This window comes from Perognathus longimembris, chromosome 2, assembly GCF_023159225.1.
Source record: "Perognathus longimembris pacificus isolate PPM17 chromosome 2, ASM2315922v1, whole genome shotgun sequence".
NCBI lineage: Eukaryota > Metazoa > Chordata > Mammalia > Rodentia > Heteromyidae > Perognathus > Perognathus longimembris.
Window position 1 is genome coordinate 53207635 of NC_063162.1, and position 18752 is coordinate 53226386.

At 50.5% G+C, this 18752-nt stretch overlaps 1 protein-coding gene across 2 annotated transcripts in view; it reads right to left on the bottom strand.

Moving 5' to 3' along the window:
• Zcchc24 (zinc finger CCHC-type containing 24) overlaps positions 1-18752 on the bottom strand; it is a 54091-nt gene that overhangs the window by 29103 nt on the left and 6236 nt on the right. For both annotated transcript variants that reach the window (XM_048339149.1, XM_048339147.1), the window contains exon 2: positions 11442-11642. In XM_048339149.1, the coding sequence (XP_048195106.1) occupies positions 11442-11642 (201 nt within the window). The remainder of the gene's footprint in view (positions 1-11441; positions 11643-18752) is intronic.

Consider the following 18752-nt stretch of genomic DNA (forward strand, 5'->3'; position numbering starts at 1 on the left):
ATGCAGAGCTGGGACTTAAACCCTGGTTTCGAGTTTATACATTTGAAGCTCTTTCCTTGGACCTCAAAAAGACACCCACTCACTAGCACCCAGGTAACTGCTGGTGGCATGGGACGTGCTCCTGGCCACCTGCGAGGCTGGCTGTGCCATGCGACTGAAATCAGCCCCAGGTCCTGTTCAGAGCTGCTTGGACTTTCGTGTTGCTATGTCTATTTGCCTGCATGGGCCTTCTTCCATAGAGATGATTTAATCTGGGCACTGGAGGCTCACACCTATAATCCTAGATGCTCAGGAGGCTGAGATCTGAGGCTTGAGGTTCGAAACTCAGCCCAAACAGACAAATCCAAGGGATTCTTATCTCCAATTAACCAACAAAAAGCTGAAATAGAGTTGTAGTTCAAGCAGAAGTGCACCAACCTTGAGCAAAGAAGCCAAATGAGAGGGGGAGACTTTGAGTTTAAGACCGAATATCAGCACACGAGGAGGAGGGGGAGGGGGAGGGGGAGGGGGAGGGGGAGGGGGAGGGGGAGGAGGAGGAGGAGGGGGAGGAGGAGGAGGAAGAGGAGGAGGAGGAGGAAATTATTTTAAATTACTTTTTGTAACTGCATTTGTATAAAGGTAAGTATCCAGGCTGGATTCATACTTTCAAATTAATATTATATTTACTTCCTCTTCCGGTTTTAAAATAAATGTAAACGGAAATGCTTCCGCAGACATCTAAGAGGGTCTCAGGCCCTGGGCAGTGGGTCTGCTGCATCTGGAGAAGTGGCCCACTGGCATCTGTCTGTCAAGGTGCCTCCATAGCCCCGCCCAGACTCACATTTCCTCATTTCTTCTTGGTTCTCACTTACTGTCTGATGGCTCAGCCAGGACACCGTCTCAGCTCTGCTGGAGTGTAGTCTCCATGCCTCACCTCTACCCTCAGCTCCTGCTGCCCCATCTGCTCCTGTCATCTCTGCCCATGCCCTCAGGCTGCCTGCCACGGCCAGGCCTCCAGCATGCAAATCCGAGCCTGCCCTGCCCTGGCCTCTGGTGTGGCTTCTGCCTGCCCTCTGTGTTCGGCCCCGAGTGCCGGCCCATGCCACCTGCTTCTCCAGGTGTGCCAGCCCCGCCCAGGGCTCCGAGCAAGCAGACTGCACACCTGAGACTGCGCCTGGGAGCCATCTCCACCCCGGGGCCAGCCTCCTCCTCTCCGAGGTCTCCAGGAATGCATGGCGGCAGCCCTGGCCTCCCAGAACAGTGCTGCCCCAGTCTATCTACAATTGGATCCATGGTGGAATGACAGGACATACCATCTCAGTGAGACTAGGGCAAGTGTGGCATCTGTACAGACGTCCGTCCCTTCTTTCCCTTCCTTACCCTCCCTTCTCTTTCCTTTCCTTTCCTTTTCTCTTCCCTCCCCTCCCTCCCCTCCCTCCTCTCCCTCCTTCCCTTCCCTTTCCTTCCTTCCCTCTCCTTCCCTCTTCCTCTCTCCCCTCCCCTTCTCTTTCCTTCCCTTCCCCCCTTCTTTTCCCTTCCTTTCCCTCTCTTCTCTTTCCTTTCCTTTCCTACCCTCCCCGCCCTTCTCTTCCCTTCCCTTTCCTTTCTTCCCTCTCCTCCTGTATCCCTCCCTTCTCCTCCCTTCCCTTCTCTTCCCTTCCCTTTCCTTTCTCCCCTCTCCTCCTGTATCCCTCCCTTCTCCTCCCTTCCCTTCCTCTTCCTTGCCTCCCCTCCCCTCCCCTCCCTTCTTTTCTCCTCGCCTCCCCTCCCCTTGCCTTTCTCCCCCTCTCTTCTCTCTCTTTTCTCTTTCTGGTGGTGTTGAGGTTTGAACTTAGGGCCTTGTGCTTGTTAATCAGACCCTCTACTATTGACCCATTCTCTAGCCCTCTGGGCTTTACTTCTTTTTCAGATAGGGTCATGCTTTTCTACCCACGACCGGCCTCAGAATGCAATCCTCCTGCCTATACCTCCCATGTGCCTGGGATTGCTAGTGTGAGCCACCACACCCAGCTTCTTGGTTGAAATGGAGTCTCACTATCTGGTGCCTGGGAAAGCCTGGAACTGTAACCCTCCTGCTCTCTACCTGCCAAGTCTCAGAGATTACAGGCGTGTGGGCTGCCATGCCTGGCCTCCAACATCTCATTTTTAAAAAACACCTTGTTTTTAGGGACTATGATAGAGATGAAGATCTAAATGTAAATGAAGCTGGTAGGTGTGATTTGATAAGCCTGAATTCTGCAGAACCCAAGTTTTAATCTCAGCTTTGCGATCCACCGGCTCTGTGACCATGGCAAGTCACTGAACTTCCCTGGGCTTCCATTTTATAAAACAGCAACCACAGGTCACAGCCGCATCTGCCTGCTCAGGAGCGCTGGCCAGAGGACTAAGCAAGCCACTGCATGGAGGAGCTCAGCTCCGTGTGAGCTGTGCACCGCAGGCTGTCAGCAGTGCCCTGCCCTGTAGCATGTGTCTGCATGGCTGGCACACTGTGGGACCCAGGGCCTCACGACCACTAGGCGAAGGAGATTCCTGGCTCCCAAGCCCTCTGGGGCCGGTGCTGCCCTCAGCCGGAGATGGCCCAGGCCTGGCCCTGCCTCACCCTTCAGCAATGCTCAGAACTGTCTCCATCACCTTCTACCTTGGCCTTTGGGGACTCCATTCTTCCCCAATGGCCCTTGAGGATGCCCTAGAGACACAGGGAGACCCCAGTGGTCTGGTAAGTGGGGTAATGGACACCTGTAGCTTTTCTCTTCCCTTTCTTCCTTCCATCCTTCCTTCTTTCCTCCCTCCCCCTCTCCCTTCTTCCCTTCTCCTCCCTCACTCGTTCCTTCCTTCCTTTCTTCCTCCTTCCCTCCTTCCTTCCTTCCTTCTCTCCTTTTTTCCTCCCTCTCTCCCTCCCTCCCTTCTCTTCTTTACTTCTTTTTATTTTTGCCAGTACCAGGGGTTGAACCTGGTGCCTCACTCTCTCACTTGGCTTACTTGTTTGACTGGCAGGCTACCACTTGAGCCATGCTTCTAGTCCAGCTTTTTTTTGCTAATTGGAGATGGAGTCCTGTGGACTTTTCTACCTGGCCTGGCTTTGAACTGTGATCCTCTGGATCTCAGCCTCCTGAATTGCTAGGATTGTAGGTATAAGCCGCCCATGCATGGCTCTCTTTCCCATTGTGCAGTTTGAAGAGGGTGGGTTTGCAGGCTGCCAAGCCTGTCTATCTCTTGTGTCACCAGTGAGGCTATCACCACTAAAAGCCTGGGCTGCCTCCTCCTGCTGCTTCTCCTGGGGCTCCTGGGTAGTACTGGGACCTGGCCAGGCAAGTCCAAGTATACCATAAAGTCCCAAGTATACCATAAAGGATTCTAAACATAAATACACTCAGAGTACTTAAAATTGTCTCATAAGAGAGGAGAAAAATAATCATAAAATATAGAAAAAAAGTTGTTTGAAAACATCCCAAATCTGATGGAAAACTTTAACCAATACAGCTAGGCAGCGCCGCAGTCTCCAAGAAAGATAAATATAGAAGTTCGGACAGACAGACAGAAACAGCACAGGATTACTGATCAGAACTGGAGAGAGCAGGGCTGGACCTGAGCAGCAGCTTGTTCTCTGTGTTCATCTGGGAGGTAGGATGTGTGAGGAAAGTCTATGACAGCCAATACAGATAGCATTTTAAAATGAGAAAACTTCCTGGGCAACAGTAGCTCACGCCTGTAGCTTCTCAGAAGGCTGAGATCTGAGGATCACAGTTCAAAGCCAACCCAGGCAGGTTTATCTCCAATAAACCTTTATCTCCAATAAATCAGGGAAAGCCAGAACTGGTGCTGTGGCTCAAGTGGAAAAGCATTAGCCTTCAGCAAAAGAAGTTCAGGTATCACACCCAGGCCCTAAGTTCAAGACCCACAACCAGCACATGCACCCCCCCCCCAATACCTTAAAACCTAAAAACCAAGATCTAGCTAAGGCTTACTGGCTCAGGCCTTTAACCCTAAGCACTTAGGAGGCAGAGGCTTGAGGAATAGCTGGAGGGCAGCCCAGGCAGCAAAGCCAGTGAGACTCCATCTCCATTGCAACTAGAAAAAAGCTGGACAGAATGGCTCAAATGGCAAAGCCCTTGCTGAAACACAAAACCATGAGCACAAACCCTAGTACCAGCACAAACATTTCTAAATTAAAACAAAATCCTAGGGCTGGGAATATGGCTTAGTGATGGAGTGCATACATGAAGCCCTGGGTTCAATTCCTTAGCACCACATATATAGAAAAAGCCAGAAGTGGCTTTGTAGCTCAAGTGGCAGAGTGCTAGCCTTGAGCAAAAAGAAGCCAGGGACAATGCTCAGGCCCTGAGTCCAAGCCCCAGGTGTGGCAAAAAAAAAAAAAAAAATCCTAGCTGCCTCTAAGTGACACACTCTAGATTCAAATAGATGTATATATTAAAAGTAAAAGGATGAGGACAATCTAGGGTATAAACAAAGGATGAGGACAATCTAGGATATAAACAACAAGCCACTAGAAAGCTGGATATACTGCTATCAGACAAAACAGACTTTAAATGAAGAAAGTTATTAGAGTGAAAAGGGATATTTTTATAATGATGAAAGGATGTCAGGAAGATACAACAATTATAAACATAGAGGCACCTAATAACAGAGCCCCCAAATACATAGAACAGACATGGATAGAATTGAAGGGCAGTAACAGCAATTCAATAGCAGCAGTTGGTGACTTTGATATCCTCCCCCTGACATAGTGGGGAACAAGAGCTAGAGGGGACGTGCAGAAGGCACCAGGAGCCAGCAGCCTGGCCCACAAACGGGCAGTTCTCACAGCCATCCACAGTGTGCGGGCCAGCACACTGGGGCTCTTCTCAAGTGCACACAAGTAGACAGCAGCACGGCCCACATGCTGAGCGCAGAAGCAAGCCATGGTGCGCTGAGGAGGGATGAACTAACACAAAGCAGGCTCTGGGATCACAATGGAACAAAGTCAGACATCACTGAAAGATATTTGGAAAACTCACAAGTATGCGGCTATTAAATAACATTTCCTGTAATCACCAATGAGTGGGTCAAAGAGGGAATCCTAAGAAAATACATGAAAATAAAGGTACAATGTACTGAAACTTATGGGATGAGCTTGTAGGGAAATCCATGGTCATAAATGTCTACATTTAAAAAAGGAAGACAAGATTGGGTATGGTGGTTCATGCTGTAATCCCAGTCACTTGGGAGTCCGGGAGAGGATTGCAAGTTTGAGGTCAGTCTAGGAAAAGTGAACCAAACACAAACAAAAACAAAAGGTTCAAGTGGTAGAGTGCCTGGGTTCAACCCCCCAGTAAAAGAAAAGAGAGGAAGACAGACAGACAGACACATACACAGACACACACAGACACACACATCTGATTCTCCATTTTAAAGAAACAAGAGTAAGAAGGAAGTCAACCTAAAGCAAGCTCATAGAGGGAAGACCAGAATGGAGTTGAGAACAAGGACCTGGTAAGATATTTATAAGCTTTTACTCAGAGCACCGCTCATTATAATCACTCTTCATTCCACCACAGGTGGAAGAAACCCATCCTTCCCATTGAAGGATGTGATATAGTGTATGTACACCATGGAATATTATACAACCTTGAAAAGAAAGGACATTCTGACCCAGGCTGATCCACATGGAAGAACCATGAGGACATTGGGCACATTGACAGGGATACTTGTCATAAAAGGAAAATATTTTGTGAGGTCTCTGGAGAAGTCAAATTCACATAGAGCAGAATGGTTGTTGTAAGGATTGAAAAGTTGTTTCATAGTTCATAGTTTAGTTTTGTCATATAAAAAGAGTTGTATGGCTAGTGGCTTACATCTATAATCCTAGCTACTCAGGAGGCTGAGATTTGAGGATTGTGGTTCACAGTCAACACAAGTAGAAAAATCTGAGAAACTCTTTATTTCCTATTAACCAGCAAAAATCCAGAAGTGGAGGTGTGGATCAAGTGACAGAGCACCATGCTTGGATGAAAAAGCTAAGGGACAGAACCCAGGCCTTGAGTTTAAGCCCCAGAATTGGCAAGAGAGACAGAGAGAGACAGACAGACAGACAGAAACAGAGAGAGAGACAGACAGAGAGACAGACAGAGACAGAGACAGACAAGACACAGAGTTTTGTGTGAATGGATGGCATTTCCTGGCACTGATCTGTATAGTTAAAAATGTTACAATGGTAATTTTTTTTTTTGCCAGTCCTGGGGCTTGGACTCAGGGCCAGAGCACTGTCCCTGGCTTCTTTTTGCTCAAGGCTAGCACTCTACCTCTTGAGCCACAGTGCCACTTCTGACTTTTTTGTTTATGTGGTACTGAGGAATTGGACCTAGGGCTTCGAGCATGCTAGGCAAGCACTCTACCACTAAGCCACATTCCCATCCCAGTGATGGTAAATTTTATGTGATGTGTATTTTACAACAATTTAAGAAAAAGATTCAAGTGGCAAGTAATGAAACATAGAAGAGAAAAACAAATATCAGCTAAATCAAAAGTTGATTCTTTGAAAAGTTCAGCAAACTTGGCAAATCTTTAGCTACATCTGTCCAAGAAAAAGAGAGAAGACTCAAATTACAAGAACTGTAAAGAGGGGAACTTTATTAGTGACCTTACAGAAATAAAAAGAATTGTAAGAGAATATTATACACATTTGCATGGCACTAAATTAAACAAATCAGAAGAAGCAAATTTCTAGAAATACCCTAACTACAGTAAGAAGCATTTAAGAAGAAACAACATTAGAACACATCTAGATGGCAGACACTGGTGGCTCATGCCTGTAATACCAGGTACTCAGGAGGCTGAGATCAGAGGATCACGGTTCGAAGACAGCCCAGACAAGAAAGTCCTTGGGATTCTTATCTCCAATTAATCACCAATAAAGCTAGAAGTGGTGCTGTGATTCGGGGGGGGGGGGGGGAGGGGGGGAGACACTAGCCTGAGTAAAAAGGCACACAGAACAAGTAGAGAGACTGAATAGTCACCAAGATCTACCCACAACACAAAGTCTAGGCTCAGATGGCTCCATAGGGGAATTATTCCAAACATCTAAAGAAGAATTAATGATACTTCTCCAAAGTCTCTTCCAGAAAATAGAACTCTCTCTTATGGAGGACACAGATACAGATTAACTGAAAACATGACAGTACTTTTTTTTAAAGCCAGTCACAAAAGCCCTCCGATTGGGCACTTCCACTTCCACGATAAGATCAGAGCAGGCAAAAATCTATTCAAAGAGGAATGAGGAAGTACAAAAGTAGTTGTCACAGAGTGGCCTGTGTCTGTGATCCCAACTATTCAGAAGGCTGAGATCTGAGGATCACAGTTTGAAACCAGCCCAGGTAGTAAAGTCTGTGAAATTCTCATCTCCAATTAACTACAAACAAAGCTGGAAGTAGGATTGTGGCTCAAGTGGTAGAGCACTAGGCCTTGAGCGTAAATGCTCAGGGACAGGGCCCAGGCCTTGAGTTCAAAGCCCCAGAACTAGCACCAAATGGGGGGGGGGGAGAGAGAGAGAGACAGACAGACAGACAGACAGATAGAGACACAGAGAGGGAGGGAGGGAGGGAGGGAGGGAGGGAGAGGGGAGGGAAGGGAAGGGAAGGGAGGGAGGGAGGGAATGAAAGATGAGAAGGTGGTACCTTAAAAAGCAGTGAAGTCTTTGTTGACTTTATAAAAATATTCTCTGATTGTAGTGATGGTTGCATAGGTCTTTGAATAGAATGAGAATCACTGCATTACACATTTTATTTATTTATTTTGTGCCAATACAAGGACTTGGATCTCAGGGTCTTGTACTCTTGCCTGGCTTTTTCTGCTCAGGGATGACGTTTTACCACTTGAGGCATACAAACTGCTACTTCTGAATTTTTGCTTGTTAATTGGATTTTAAAAGTCATATTGTCTGGGCTGTCTTTGAACTGTAATCCTCAGAGCTAGGATTACAAGTGTGAGCCACCAGCACCTAACTAGATTACACATTTTTATACAGGCAAATTACATGGTGAGTAAATAGTGCCTCAATCTGTTACTGAAAAAGAAAAGCATCTAACTTTTATATATGAATTCCTATATAATATTTCACTTGGAATACAGGTTCCCATCCATGGTTTATGAAAGCTTTGTCACTTCATCATGTCTGGAAGATGCGTGCCGAGCACCTGCTGGATGAGGAGCCATGGGCTTGCATAGGGTCCCTGGTCCTTCAGATTCCAGTCAGATGAGAGGTGGGCCTTATCCAATTAAATTCCAGCCTGCCAAAATAGCCAGTACCTGGCCAGGTACTTTTTGATCCAAAGGAGAGAGAAAAGAGCAGTATAAGCCACACTTTGTAAGGCATAAACTTTTGCATTAAAAAGGGAAGGATGGGACTGGGCATGGCAGCATATGCCTGGGCTCCAAGCTGCTTGGGAAGCAGAGTAGGAAGATCACAGCTTTCCCCCTGAATGATTTTCTTGCATTCTCAAACATTGCTGCATGCTGTGCTCCCATTTGCCTCATTCCATCCATGAAGCAGGCAGGGCATCCTTGCGTCTTCAGAAATCCCCAACAGACTCAGGTTTGAGATGGGGGCAGGGGCAGGGTTGGAAAGCTCTATGCTGGCGAGCTCAGCCAGGCTACATAGGCCACGGGGCGGGGGGGGGGGGGGGTTAGGGGTGCTGTCTCAGCTTGGGATTGGTATAGCTGGTTGATCCGAGGAGACGGTACACAGGGAGAAGCCAAGTTCTCACACACATTCTGCCCAATCCCAGCACTGCAAACCCTCAGAGATCCAGTAAGATGAGGATGCAACTTCTACTTCTGCTCTGGAGTTAAAAGCAAGCCATATAAAAGAATAACAAACCCAGCCTGGTATGGTAGTTACACACCTGTAAGCCCAGCACTCGGGAGGCAGGGGTAGGTGGATTGTGAATCAAAACTACTCTTTGCTACACATTGAGACCTTGTCTCAAAAAATGTCAAGAATATGTAACTATCCCCCCTTTGCACATCACCTTGTCAATAAAATTTAATTTAAAAAAAAAAACAGTCAAGAAAAATAAATGAAAGAACCAGGCCGGATGTAGTGGCTCATGCCTGTAACCCCAGTGACTCAAGAGTCATGATTCACGACCAGCCTAGTCCAAGAGTTATCAAGACTCCACCTCAACCAAGAAGCTGGGCATGGTGGCCTGTGCCTGTGATCCCATCTACATGGAGGAGCTCAGTCCAGGCATGCTTGGCCTGGGCCAAAACATGAGACCTTATCTAAGAAATAACTGAAGTAAAAATGGTTGGAAGTATGTGGCTCAAGTGGTAAAGTACCAGCCTAGTGAGCATAAGGCTCCGAGTCCAAACACCCATAAGAGAGGAGGAGGTGGAGGAGGGAGAAAAGGAGGAGGAAGAAAAGGAAGAGAAGAAATAGTAGTAATCACCAATCTCTAACTTGGTCCTGGCATTTCCCTAGCATCTTTACTGACCAACTCAACCGTCCTGTGGTGTTCCCTCCTTGCTCAAAGCTCCTGTTTCACCTCACAGAATGAAGCAGATGACAGCTCGTGGACTCTGGGAGGTGGTGAGCAGTGCTGAAATCACAGCAATGCATTCTGCATAAGGCCTTTCTCTTCCCTGGGGCTAATTCCACGCTACTCACTTCCCAAGCCAAGAAGGAGAGGATGAGGGAGTTATGAACTACAGTGCCCATGAGTGTGTGGCTGGTGAGCCACGGGCAGATCCTTGAGAACCACGCAGAGCCATCACTGCCTCCATCCTACCTAGAGAGTCCTAGAGTGGGACGAGAACTTAGTCTCTTCTGAGAGCCCCTTGTGTCAAGTGCCGCTTGTGCCAAGTGCTGGTGGCTCACGCCTGTAATCCTAGCTACTCAGGAGGCTGAAATCTGAGAACTGAGGTTCAAAGCCAGCCCAGGCAGGAAAAGTTCATAAGACTCTTATCTCCAATTAATCAGCAGCCAAAAGTGGAGGCATGGCTCAAGTAGTAGAGTGCTAGCCTTGATCAAGAAAGCTATGCAAGACCGTGAAGCCTTGAGTTCAAGCCCTGGTATCAGTACACTCACACACAAAGGGTGCGGATGGCTCATGCCTGTAATCCTAGCTACCCAGGAGCTGAGATGTAAGGATCACCGCTCAAAGCCAGCCTAGCTAGGTAGACAAGTCCATCAGTCTTAGCAACAATCAACCACCAAATCTTAGCTCCAATCAACCACCACAAACACTGGAAGTGGAGCTAGCTGTAGCTCAAAGTGGTAGAGAGCTAGCTAGCTAGCCTTGAACACAAAAGCTCAGGGATGGCATCCAGTTTCTGAGTTCAGCCCATGACCAAACAAAAACAAAACAAGTTTCTTGCTTATAGAGGCCTCTATTGAGGGAGAGATAGGACACCCAGGGGGTTTAGGATCAAGGACAACTACTAGTGGGTCACCCCTACTATGCAAGTCCAGCTGTGGGGAGTCACACACATCTGACCCCCATGTATGCCTGGGGTGAGGCTGGGACTTGGCATGTCTAACAGGTCCCTGTTCAGAGCCCCTGAGGTGACTGTGCCTGGCGAGATCCTTGAAACTGGGGCTTTGATGATCGGCAAATACCTCGGGGGTGGGAGGGCATCCTCCTGTGCCAAGCCCCTCCCTCCCAGCCACACTCAGCTTCTAACAGCTGGAGGGTAACGGACATAGATTTTTCACTCTCCAGGATTCCATCGCTATTACGTACATAAAATTAAACCACTACCCACATTATTTTTAAAACCTGGAAAATATATAAGAAAAAAAATAACAGGGACAAAATTATGGATGTAAACTGATGTGCTTTAAAACACAGCTGCCACCTTCTAGTCCCAGGAAGACAAAGACACTTCATCAAGGATCCCGCTTTGTCACACATTGTCATGAAGAGCCCACCATCTCCCTAAGGCATCCCCATGCTGAGAAAGCAGCCCCTCATAGCCCTGGGCCTTTGCTCAGACCAATCCTGGGGCACAATGTGTGCTGGGACCCCTCATCCCATCTGCTACAGGCTGAGGAAGCAGAGATGGGGTCTGGGGGGTGCACATCTGGATTCCTGGCCCAGAGCCCGCATTCCTTCCTGGTGAGTGTGAGCAGATGTGGCCTCTGGAGCCGCTGGCCCCCATCCTGCTCATTGCCAGGGGACTCAGCCTGCAGAGAAACTGGTGGGGATCTGGACGCCCCAAATCTCACTGGGGGGCAATTTGGCTCCAGAATCACCCACTCAGATTGCTGATCAAGCAGCAGAGGCCTCCTCTGTCCTGTCTACACCAGCCAGTCTTGTCCCTAACAGAAGAGATGGAAGGCCAGCAAGAGAAGAGGCCCGGGGAGGCCACTGCACCCTGCTACCCACAGAGCAGCGCTCTTCCCCCCACCCCCGGCCCCCGGTCCTCCGGGGAGCTCAGAGCCCCTTCCTGCACCAGGGTTGCTTTACCTGGGGGCAGTCCTTGATGTAGTGGCCTTTGTTGAAACACAGGTGGCACAAGTAGTTTGGTGGGGGCCGCTTGCTGGGCTTGCGGGCCTCGGAGGTGAGGGCCAGGTCTGAGAAGTGTTCTGTGAGGGAGCTGAGGCCGTCTGCGATGTTGTTGAGGGAGCCATAGGGTGAGGCACTCTTGTACACGCTGCTGCCCAGAGCCTGTGGAGGACAGAGACTCAGTGGTGGCCAAGGCTTGCCCCCCTTGGGTGATTTCTACCTCCCTCTCCCCTGACACATGGAAATGCACAGGGGGTTCCAACTCACCCTGGGAGCCTGAGTGCAAATCCTAAGTGTAGTTAGTGTCCTTGGTTGGACACACCAGTCAGCCCCGCTGGGTTTTGGTAGCCCTGTTTGTGAGTAGTGATGGCTACCCATAAGGTTTCCAGGAGGCTGAAATGAGGTCATGCAATAATGTACTGTATATCATGCCTGGCCCCTAGGAACTTAGCAATGATTACTATTATTATAACCATTATCATTATTTCCATTGGGGATGTGTGCGCATGAGCATGTATATGTGAACATGTGTGTGCTCACAGTACTGGGGCTTGAACTCAGGGCCTCACTTAGATAGATTTTTTGCTCAAGGCCAGTGCTCTACCACTTGAGCTATGCCTTCACTTCGGGCTTTTTTTTTTTTCTGGTTAATTGGACCTAAGAGTCTCTCAGGTTTGTCTGCCTGAGCTGGGGAGCTGGCTTTTGACCAGGATCCTCCACCCTCAGCCTCCAGAGTAGCTAAGATTACAGATGTGAGCCACCCGCGCTGGGCTAATTACCATCACTCCTTTACACGCTACTGCAAGGTAAGACAGGATCTCAGAAAGCAGCCTGTCAAATGTGGGGCTATGCCACTGGCTAGTGGAGTCACTGCTGACTCAGTTTCCCCATCTGGTAAGGAAGAGGCACATGGATTTGCAGCACGGCTTCCATTTTTGTGGTCCAGCCTTTTCCTGGTCTCCTGCACGCACATGCACACACACACACACACACACACACACACACACACAACTGTTTGGAAGCCTGGCCTGGCCTAGGCCAGCCATTCCTCTGGAGTGGAGAAGCGCGCCACCTCTCCCACCTCCGCATGACAGGAACCAGACATCCCGCTGAGGCTGCTGTACACAGTCTCTATTTATAGGTGTCATGGGCTCCAGGCAGCCTGGCACACTGGAGTTTAGGGAAGGTGGGGCTGACACAGAATGGCCACGGGCCCCCTTTCCTAGAGGCAGCTTCCCCAGGAAGGGCCACAGCAATCCTAAGCACAGGACTTGGGCAACCCCTGGGCTCCAACGTCGGTGGCCAAGAGCAGCCGGAGTGAGCTATGGATTTTGGTGGGGAGAGTGAGTGTGACAGAGAGATAGGGCTTTGCTCTTGGGTGGTCTCCCAGCCTTTTTAGAAAGATGAGGCATGCTGGGTGCTGGTGGGTCATGACTGTAATCCTAGCTACTCAAGAGGCTGAGATCTGAGGATCATGGTTCAAAGCCAGCCCAGGCAGGAAAGTCCATGAGACTCTTCTCTCCAGTAAGCTACCAAAAAGGGCCAGAAGTGGAGCTGTGTCTCAAGTGGTAGAGTGCAAGCCTTGAGCAAAAGAAGCTCAGGGACAGCAGACAGGCCCAGAGTTCAAGTCCCAGGACCAGAAGAAAGAAAGGAAAGGGAGGGGAGGGGAAGGAAAGGGAAGGGAAGAAGAGGTGGGGACAGAGAGGGGCCCAGAGCAGGGACAGTCTTCCCTGTGTCTCCTCCATGTAGGAAGGGGTGGGAGGAGAGCTGATGGCTGTGCTTTCCCTCATTCCACATGAGCCTCCTCTGTGTCCATCTTTAGAGGCCTGCCACTCTCCCCTCGAGGACAGTCCTGTCATCTGGGTGAGGTGGTCCCTCAGAACATCCTGTGTGCCCCTGGCAGTCCTTTCCAACTCTGGGCCTCCATGTCCTCTTCCATACTTCTGGACTACAGTCTGAGATGTGGAAGGACAGAGAGACACACCACAGCTGGATCCCCCAGTGACTGGGGAAGGGAACTCCATGAGCCTTGATGACTGTGCCTGTCTGGTTCACCATGAAACCCAGCACCAGCCGGATACTGCGCCAGCCCGCACTGAGCCAGCCCCCATCTCCTCCCTAAGCCTCCGGGCAGCCCAGGCTGGAGCTGTCCATTGGAGCAAGGCACAGCATTCCATTCTTGGGAGCAACAAGGCCCGGGTGGCCACCTTGACAGCCCCAGTGGCCGTCAGGTCAGGTGACCACAGCAACCAGCCAAGTTTTGAAAACTTTACACTCACTAGGATAGCTGCTCCATGAGTCACTGTCCCCATTTCACAGATTAAACGAGTGTGTCCAAACTTGGATCGGATGACCTGGGAAGCTGGGAAGCAAAGCGCTTTTCTGGGCTCCACCTCAGAGCCCCAAGGCCGCTGCTTAGGACTGTGGGAAGATTTTGGCATGTGGCGAGTTACCCATAACAGAGGTTGGCGCTTTCATGACTGTAAAGTGCACAGCTCACCAGCATCAAAAGCATTCATGCAGCCAGGTGCTGGTGGCTCACACCTGTAATCCTAGTGACTCTGGAGGCTGAGATCTGAGGGATCTCAGTTTAAAGCCAGCCGGGCAGAAAAGTCCATGAGACTCTCATCTCCCATTAACCAGCAAAACAAATAGGTGGAAGTGGAGATGTGGCTGAGTGGCTAACCATAGTGAAAAAGCTAAAGGACAGTGCCCAGGCCTTGCGTTCAAGGCCCAATACTGGAACACACACACACACACACACACACACACACACACACAGAGCTTCACACTGTTGTGCAACCACCATCCCTCACCCCCACTCCAGAGCTTCTCCATCATCCCAAACTGAAAGTCTGAGATAATAAGGGCCTGCCCTGGCCTCTTCTGCCCGAATCTACATTTTTCAGGCTTCCCAGCCTTCAGGTATAGGCAGCCTTGGGCCCCACTAGTCAGGAGCGCCTGGAATTTTCCAGACATCAGGCCTTTGCTTATCTTCACTGAGAGACTCTCTCCCCACACCCCTACACCCCAAATCAACCCAAGGAGGGGCACCATTGCCCCAGCCTGTCAGAGAAAAGTTCATCCAAACAAGAAACTTGAAGCGGCAAAGACTGTGTGACTCACTCTTCATGGCTGGGAAATGCAATTTCACAAATAACAACCTTCTTCATTTTTCTTCCTTTTCCTTTTCTTTCTTTATTTATTTTCTTAAAATTTTTTTCTGGATAAGAGTTGAAGTAAGTCCACAGGAATCAGAACTGTTTTGGCCACAAATTGTTAAGCGGAAGGGGAAGTTTGGTGGAGGCCCACAAGTGTGCTAACCTTCAATGATCCTCTTTCCCATCTTGCAGCCGAGATTCCTTGTCCCCAGCCTCCCCTTGGGGCATCCCTGGACAGCCAGAGGCCTCTGAGCAAGCGACCCTCTCCTTGGCAGCTCTCCCTCCCCCAGCCACTGCCTCCTGAAGGCTACATCTGCCCTTCCAAAGGCAGCTCACAGGAAGAGAGGGGAGGCCCTTGCTCCTCTTCTCAGCCTCTGACCTCCAGCGTCCTCCAGCCCGTCCCCCGCGTGGCTGCCTGGGCTCTCTGCCTCCAGCCCTGATTCAAGACAAAACCCCACCCTAGCACTGAAAGGACAGAATGGTCACCTGACCTGACCTAAGGTGCCTGTGGCAGCTAGAGCAATGGAGATAGAGCGGAGAAGCTCAGGGACTCAGACCCAGCAGGGATTAGGAGCTGGGAGTCCAGCTTGCCTGGCCAGTGCAGGGCGGGTGGGGCAGTGAGCTGTTTCCTCTCCAAAGCCTTGTTTTGAGTTTGAGCCATAGAGGTGAAAGGCGAGTCCTGGCCATATCCACGGCCTGTGTGGACTGCCCCTACTGCACCAAGCAGAGGTCAGGACAGAGTGAGGGGCAGGGCCTGGCCTCTTAGGTTTCCTGCGGTTGAGCACAGAAGGAAGCAGCAGGGAGGGAGGACAACCTTGACCACCGCTGCACACTGCCATCTTCCTGTGCAGACACACAGGCCTGGAGCGATGCTCCACAGTGCAACACACAGAAGGTGACTATTCTCATCACCTGTGGCCAGAGGGCCCCCTTAGGAAATACCCTTCTTCACATCTATCTAACCTCTCTCCTCCCAGGACCAGCCACAGATCCAGCTCTACGTCTTGTGCATGGTCTCAAACCTACCTCTTCCCCAACTCAGGCCTCAGGATCTCAGGGACTGTACACAACAGCAGAAGCAGGTGCACCTGAGGCCCAGCTGTCCATAGGTCTTGGCTTCTTAAGGGACCTTCCTGACCCTCTCACTGCCATCCTGGTCTAAGGCCAGGGACCACTGTTCTAACTCCATATGCAACTGCCCGGAGTCTCTCCATCTCTTCCAGGAGGGTGGAGGTCTCTGGACATAGCTTCGCTGATGTTCTGTGGCTCCACACTGGTTTTCCTGTACCTATTGCCAGGGGTGGAGAGTCCCCAGCCTTAAGGGTCTTGGGAGTCCCTGGAACTGTGAGGTAACAGGCCAAGTCTCAGGGTTCCTGCAGACTGCCTAGGCACCTCTGGATGTGGCAAAGGGAAGCGTCCAGACAAAATTTCCTCCCACCCCAGGTCAGTGGCCCTGCAGCCATCTAGCAGGAGGCACAGGTTCCTTGTACCTCACTTGGAGAATAGAGATTCAGACTCCTGCCCAGTGCTGGACCTTCTCCAAGGTCCTCACTTGGCTGACAGTGGAGAAGGGACAGAAAAACATTAGTTTGTTGGGACTGTCATGTATTAGACTATCTCCTTTCCCTTCCTTTTTTGCCAGTCCTGGGGTTTGACACTGTCCCTGGCTTCTTTTTGCTCAAGGCTAGCACTCTACCACTTGAGCCACAGCGCCACTTCTGGCCGTTTTCTGTATATGGGACTTGAACCCATGGCTTCATGTATATGAGGCAAGCACTCTTGCCACTAGGCCATATCCCCAGCCCACTCTAGCTCTTAAGCCACAACACCACTTCTGGCTTTTTCTATATATGTGGTGCTGGGGAATCAAACCCAGGGCTTCATGTATGTGAGGCAAGCACTCTACCACTAGGCCATATTCCCAGCCCTCCTTTCCCTTTCTTAAGGCCCAATTAGGACAATAGCTGAGGCCAGGTGACCGTGACTCATGCCTATAATCCTAGCTACTCAGGAGGTGGAGAGCTAAGGATCCTGGCTCAAAGCCAGCTGGGGCACACAAGTCCAAGAGACTCTTTCCTCCAAGTAACCAGCAAAAATGCAGATGTGGAGGTGTGGCTCAAGGTAGATTGCTAGCCTTGATTTTAAAAGCCAAGCAGGAGTGTGAGGCCCTGAGTTTAAGCTTCAGAACTAGCACACACACACACACACACACACACACACACACAGAGAGAGAGAGAGAGAGAGAGAGAGAGAGAGAGAGAGAGAGAGAGAGAGAGCGCTAGAGAGATTTCGAGAGGAGTGCTGCCTGCCTCATTTCATAAGCCAGAACCCTAGGCTCTGAGAGGCTGAATAACTTATCCAAGGTAACACAGGCAGTATATATACCTATCAGCACCCCACCTCCTTTAGCCCCTTTCAAGCCTCTAAGGCTTGACTTCCCTACAGGAGAGGGAGCTGGAGAAAAAGGCCAGGTGTAACGTGTCACCTGGAAGCCCTCGGCACCGGTGAGATGCAGCACAGCTGCTCTGGGCTGTAGGGAGGATGATTCTGCTCTGGAAACAGAGACCACAAAGATGCAGCCACACCTCCCCAGAGCCAGCCTGCCGAGTGGGGCTCCCTCCCACAGGGCACTCAGAGAGCACTGTGGGGCAGGGCAAAGCTGGGGCAGGGGAGTAGATTCTTCTGAGGGTAGCCAAGAGGGAGAGGAGGGCAGCACAGAGACCAGACAAAGAATTGCAGGAGTGGCAGAGCCAGCAGGCAGGGATGGAGAGCAGTATCCACCAGGGCAGAGGGCAAGGCAGCACCCAGGGCCACGCAGTGAGCAGAGCAGCCTGAGGAGGTTAACCGGAAGAAGGCATGGTGTCCTGCTCCCTGGACTGAAAAAAAAAGGCCTGAACGAAGGACTCTCTCTGATCCTAGTCCTCAGCTCTGTGGGTTCCTTTTGTTAGCTAGACAAATGCCTTCTGGTCCTCCACAGCCACCCTCCTGTACCCCTTTGCTCTCCCTCTCTCTCCTCCCTTCCTCTTTCTCTCTCTCTCACACACACAGACATACACACACAGAGATGAGCATGCACATGCAGACACAACCACACACTCCCACACTCTTGTTTGGGACCAGAAGCCATTCAGCTCACGAATGATCCTGCCCCTTCTCCCAAGGGGACCTGCACATCTTCCCCTAGATTACGTCTGGAGACTAACACACGCACGCCCTATACACACAGACAGAGACGGATGTGCGCTGGACATGGGTTGGGTGGGGGCAGAGGAGACCGCCCAGGCTCCAGGCCCCTGTGAGAAACTAGAGCCACACCTTGACCAAGGGCTTCCCCACCCCCACCCCCCCCCCCCCCCGCCAGCCCTGGCTGTGCTCTCATGTTTCCAAGGTCAAAGTGTGACCTGTGGGTGGGGCTGAGACAGGGTGATGACCCCAGAGGGCTCATCCAGTACATAAAAAAACACGATTCCTATACATACAACCCACGTTCCAGAAACCATTCAAATCGGAAGAACCCATCCAAGTTCTTCTGATGAGAGAGTGGGTAGGAGGAAGTGTGGGAGGGGACTGAGGGAGTAGGGCAGAGGAGAGTGAGGGGTTGCAGGACAAACTGAACAGACCTGAGGGACACCCCCTCTTCCTGTGGCTCTGCTCAAGGGGACCTGGTCTCTGCTCAGAGCCACCACTTACCGGACAGTTGCTCAGGCTTCCTAGCTCCCACCCTTTTCCTAGCCAGCACGTCAGCCCGAGGAACCCATGCCTCTTGCATGTCGTGCGTGTTTGTCAGATGGAAGCATGAAGCTCGATATGGGAGTAATATTTGGGCAGTCCAGGAAAGTACTGATGTCCACGGCCTCCTCAGCAGGGTCTGGATCTGAGAGCCATTGCTTCCCGAGAGTACCCATGGCCCCCGCAGCCACTCTCAGACCTGTGTTCACTGTGCTCACACCAGGAGCTCTGGCTGTCTTCAGGTTCTCAAAGAGACTCATGACCAAACAAGGTAAGGCCCATCAGCATGGCTCAGCCTCTGCCAGGGCACTGCCTGGGACAGGGTTTCACCATCTCCCAAGTCAGCTCATTCCAAATTAACTAAGGCTTCCATAAACACTCC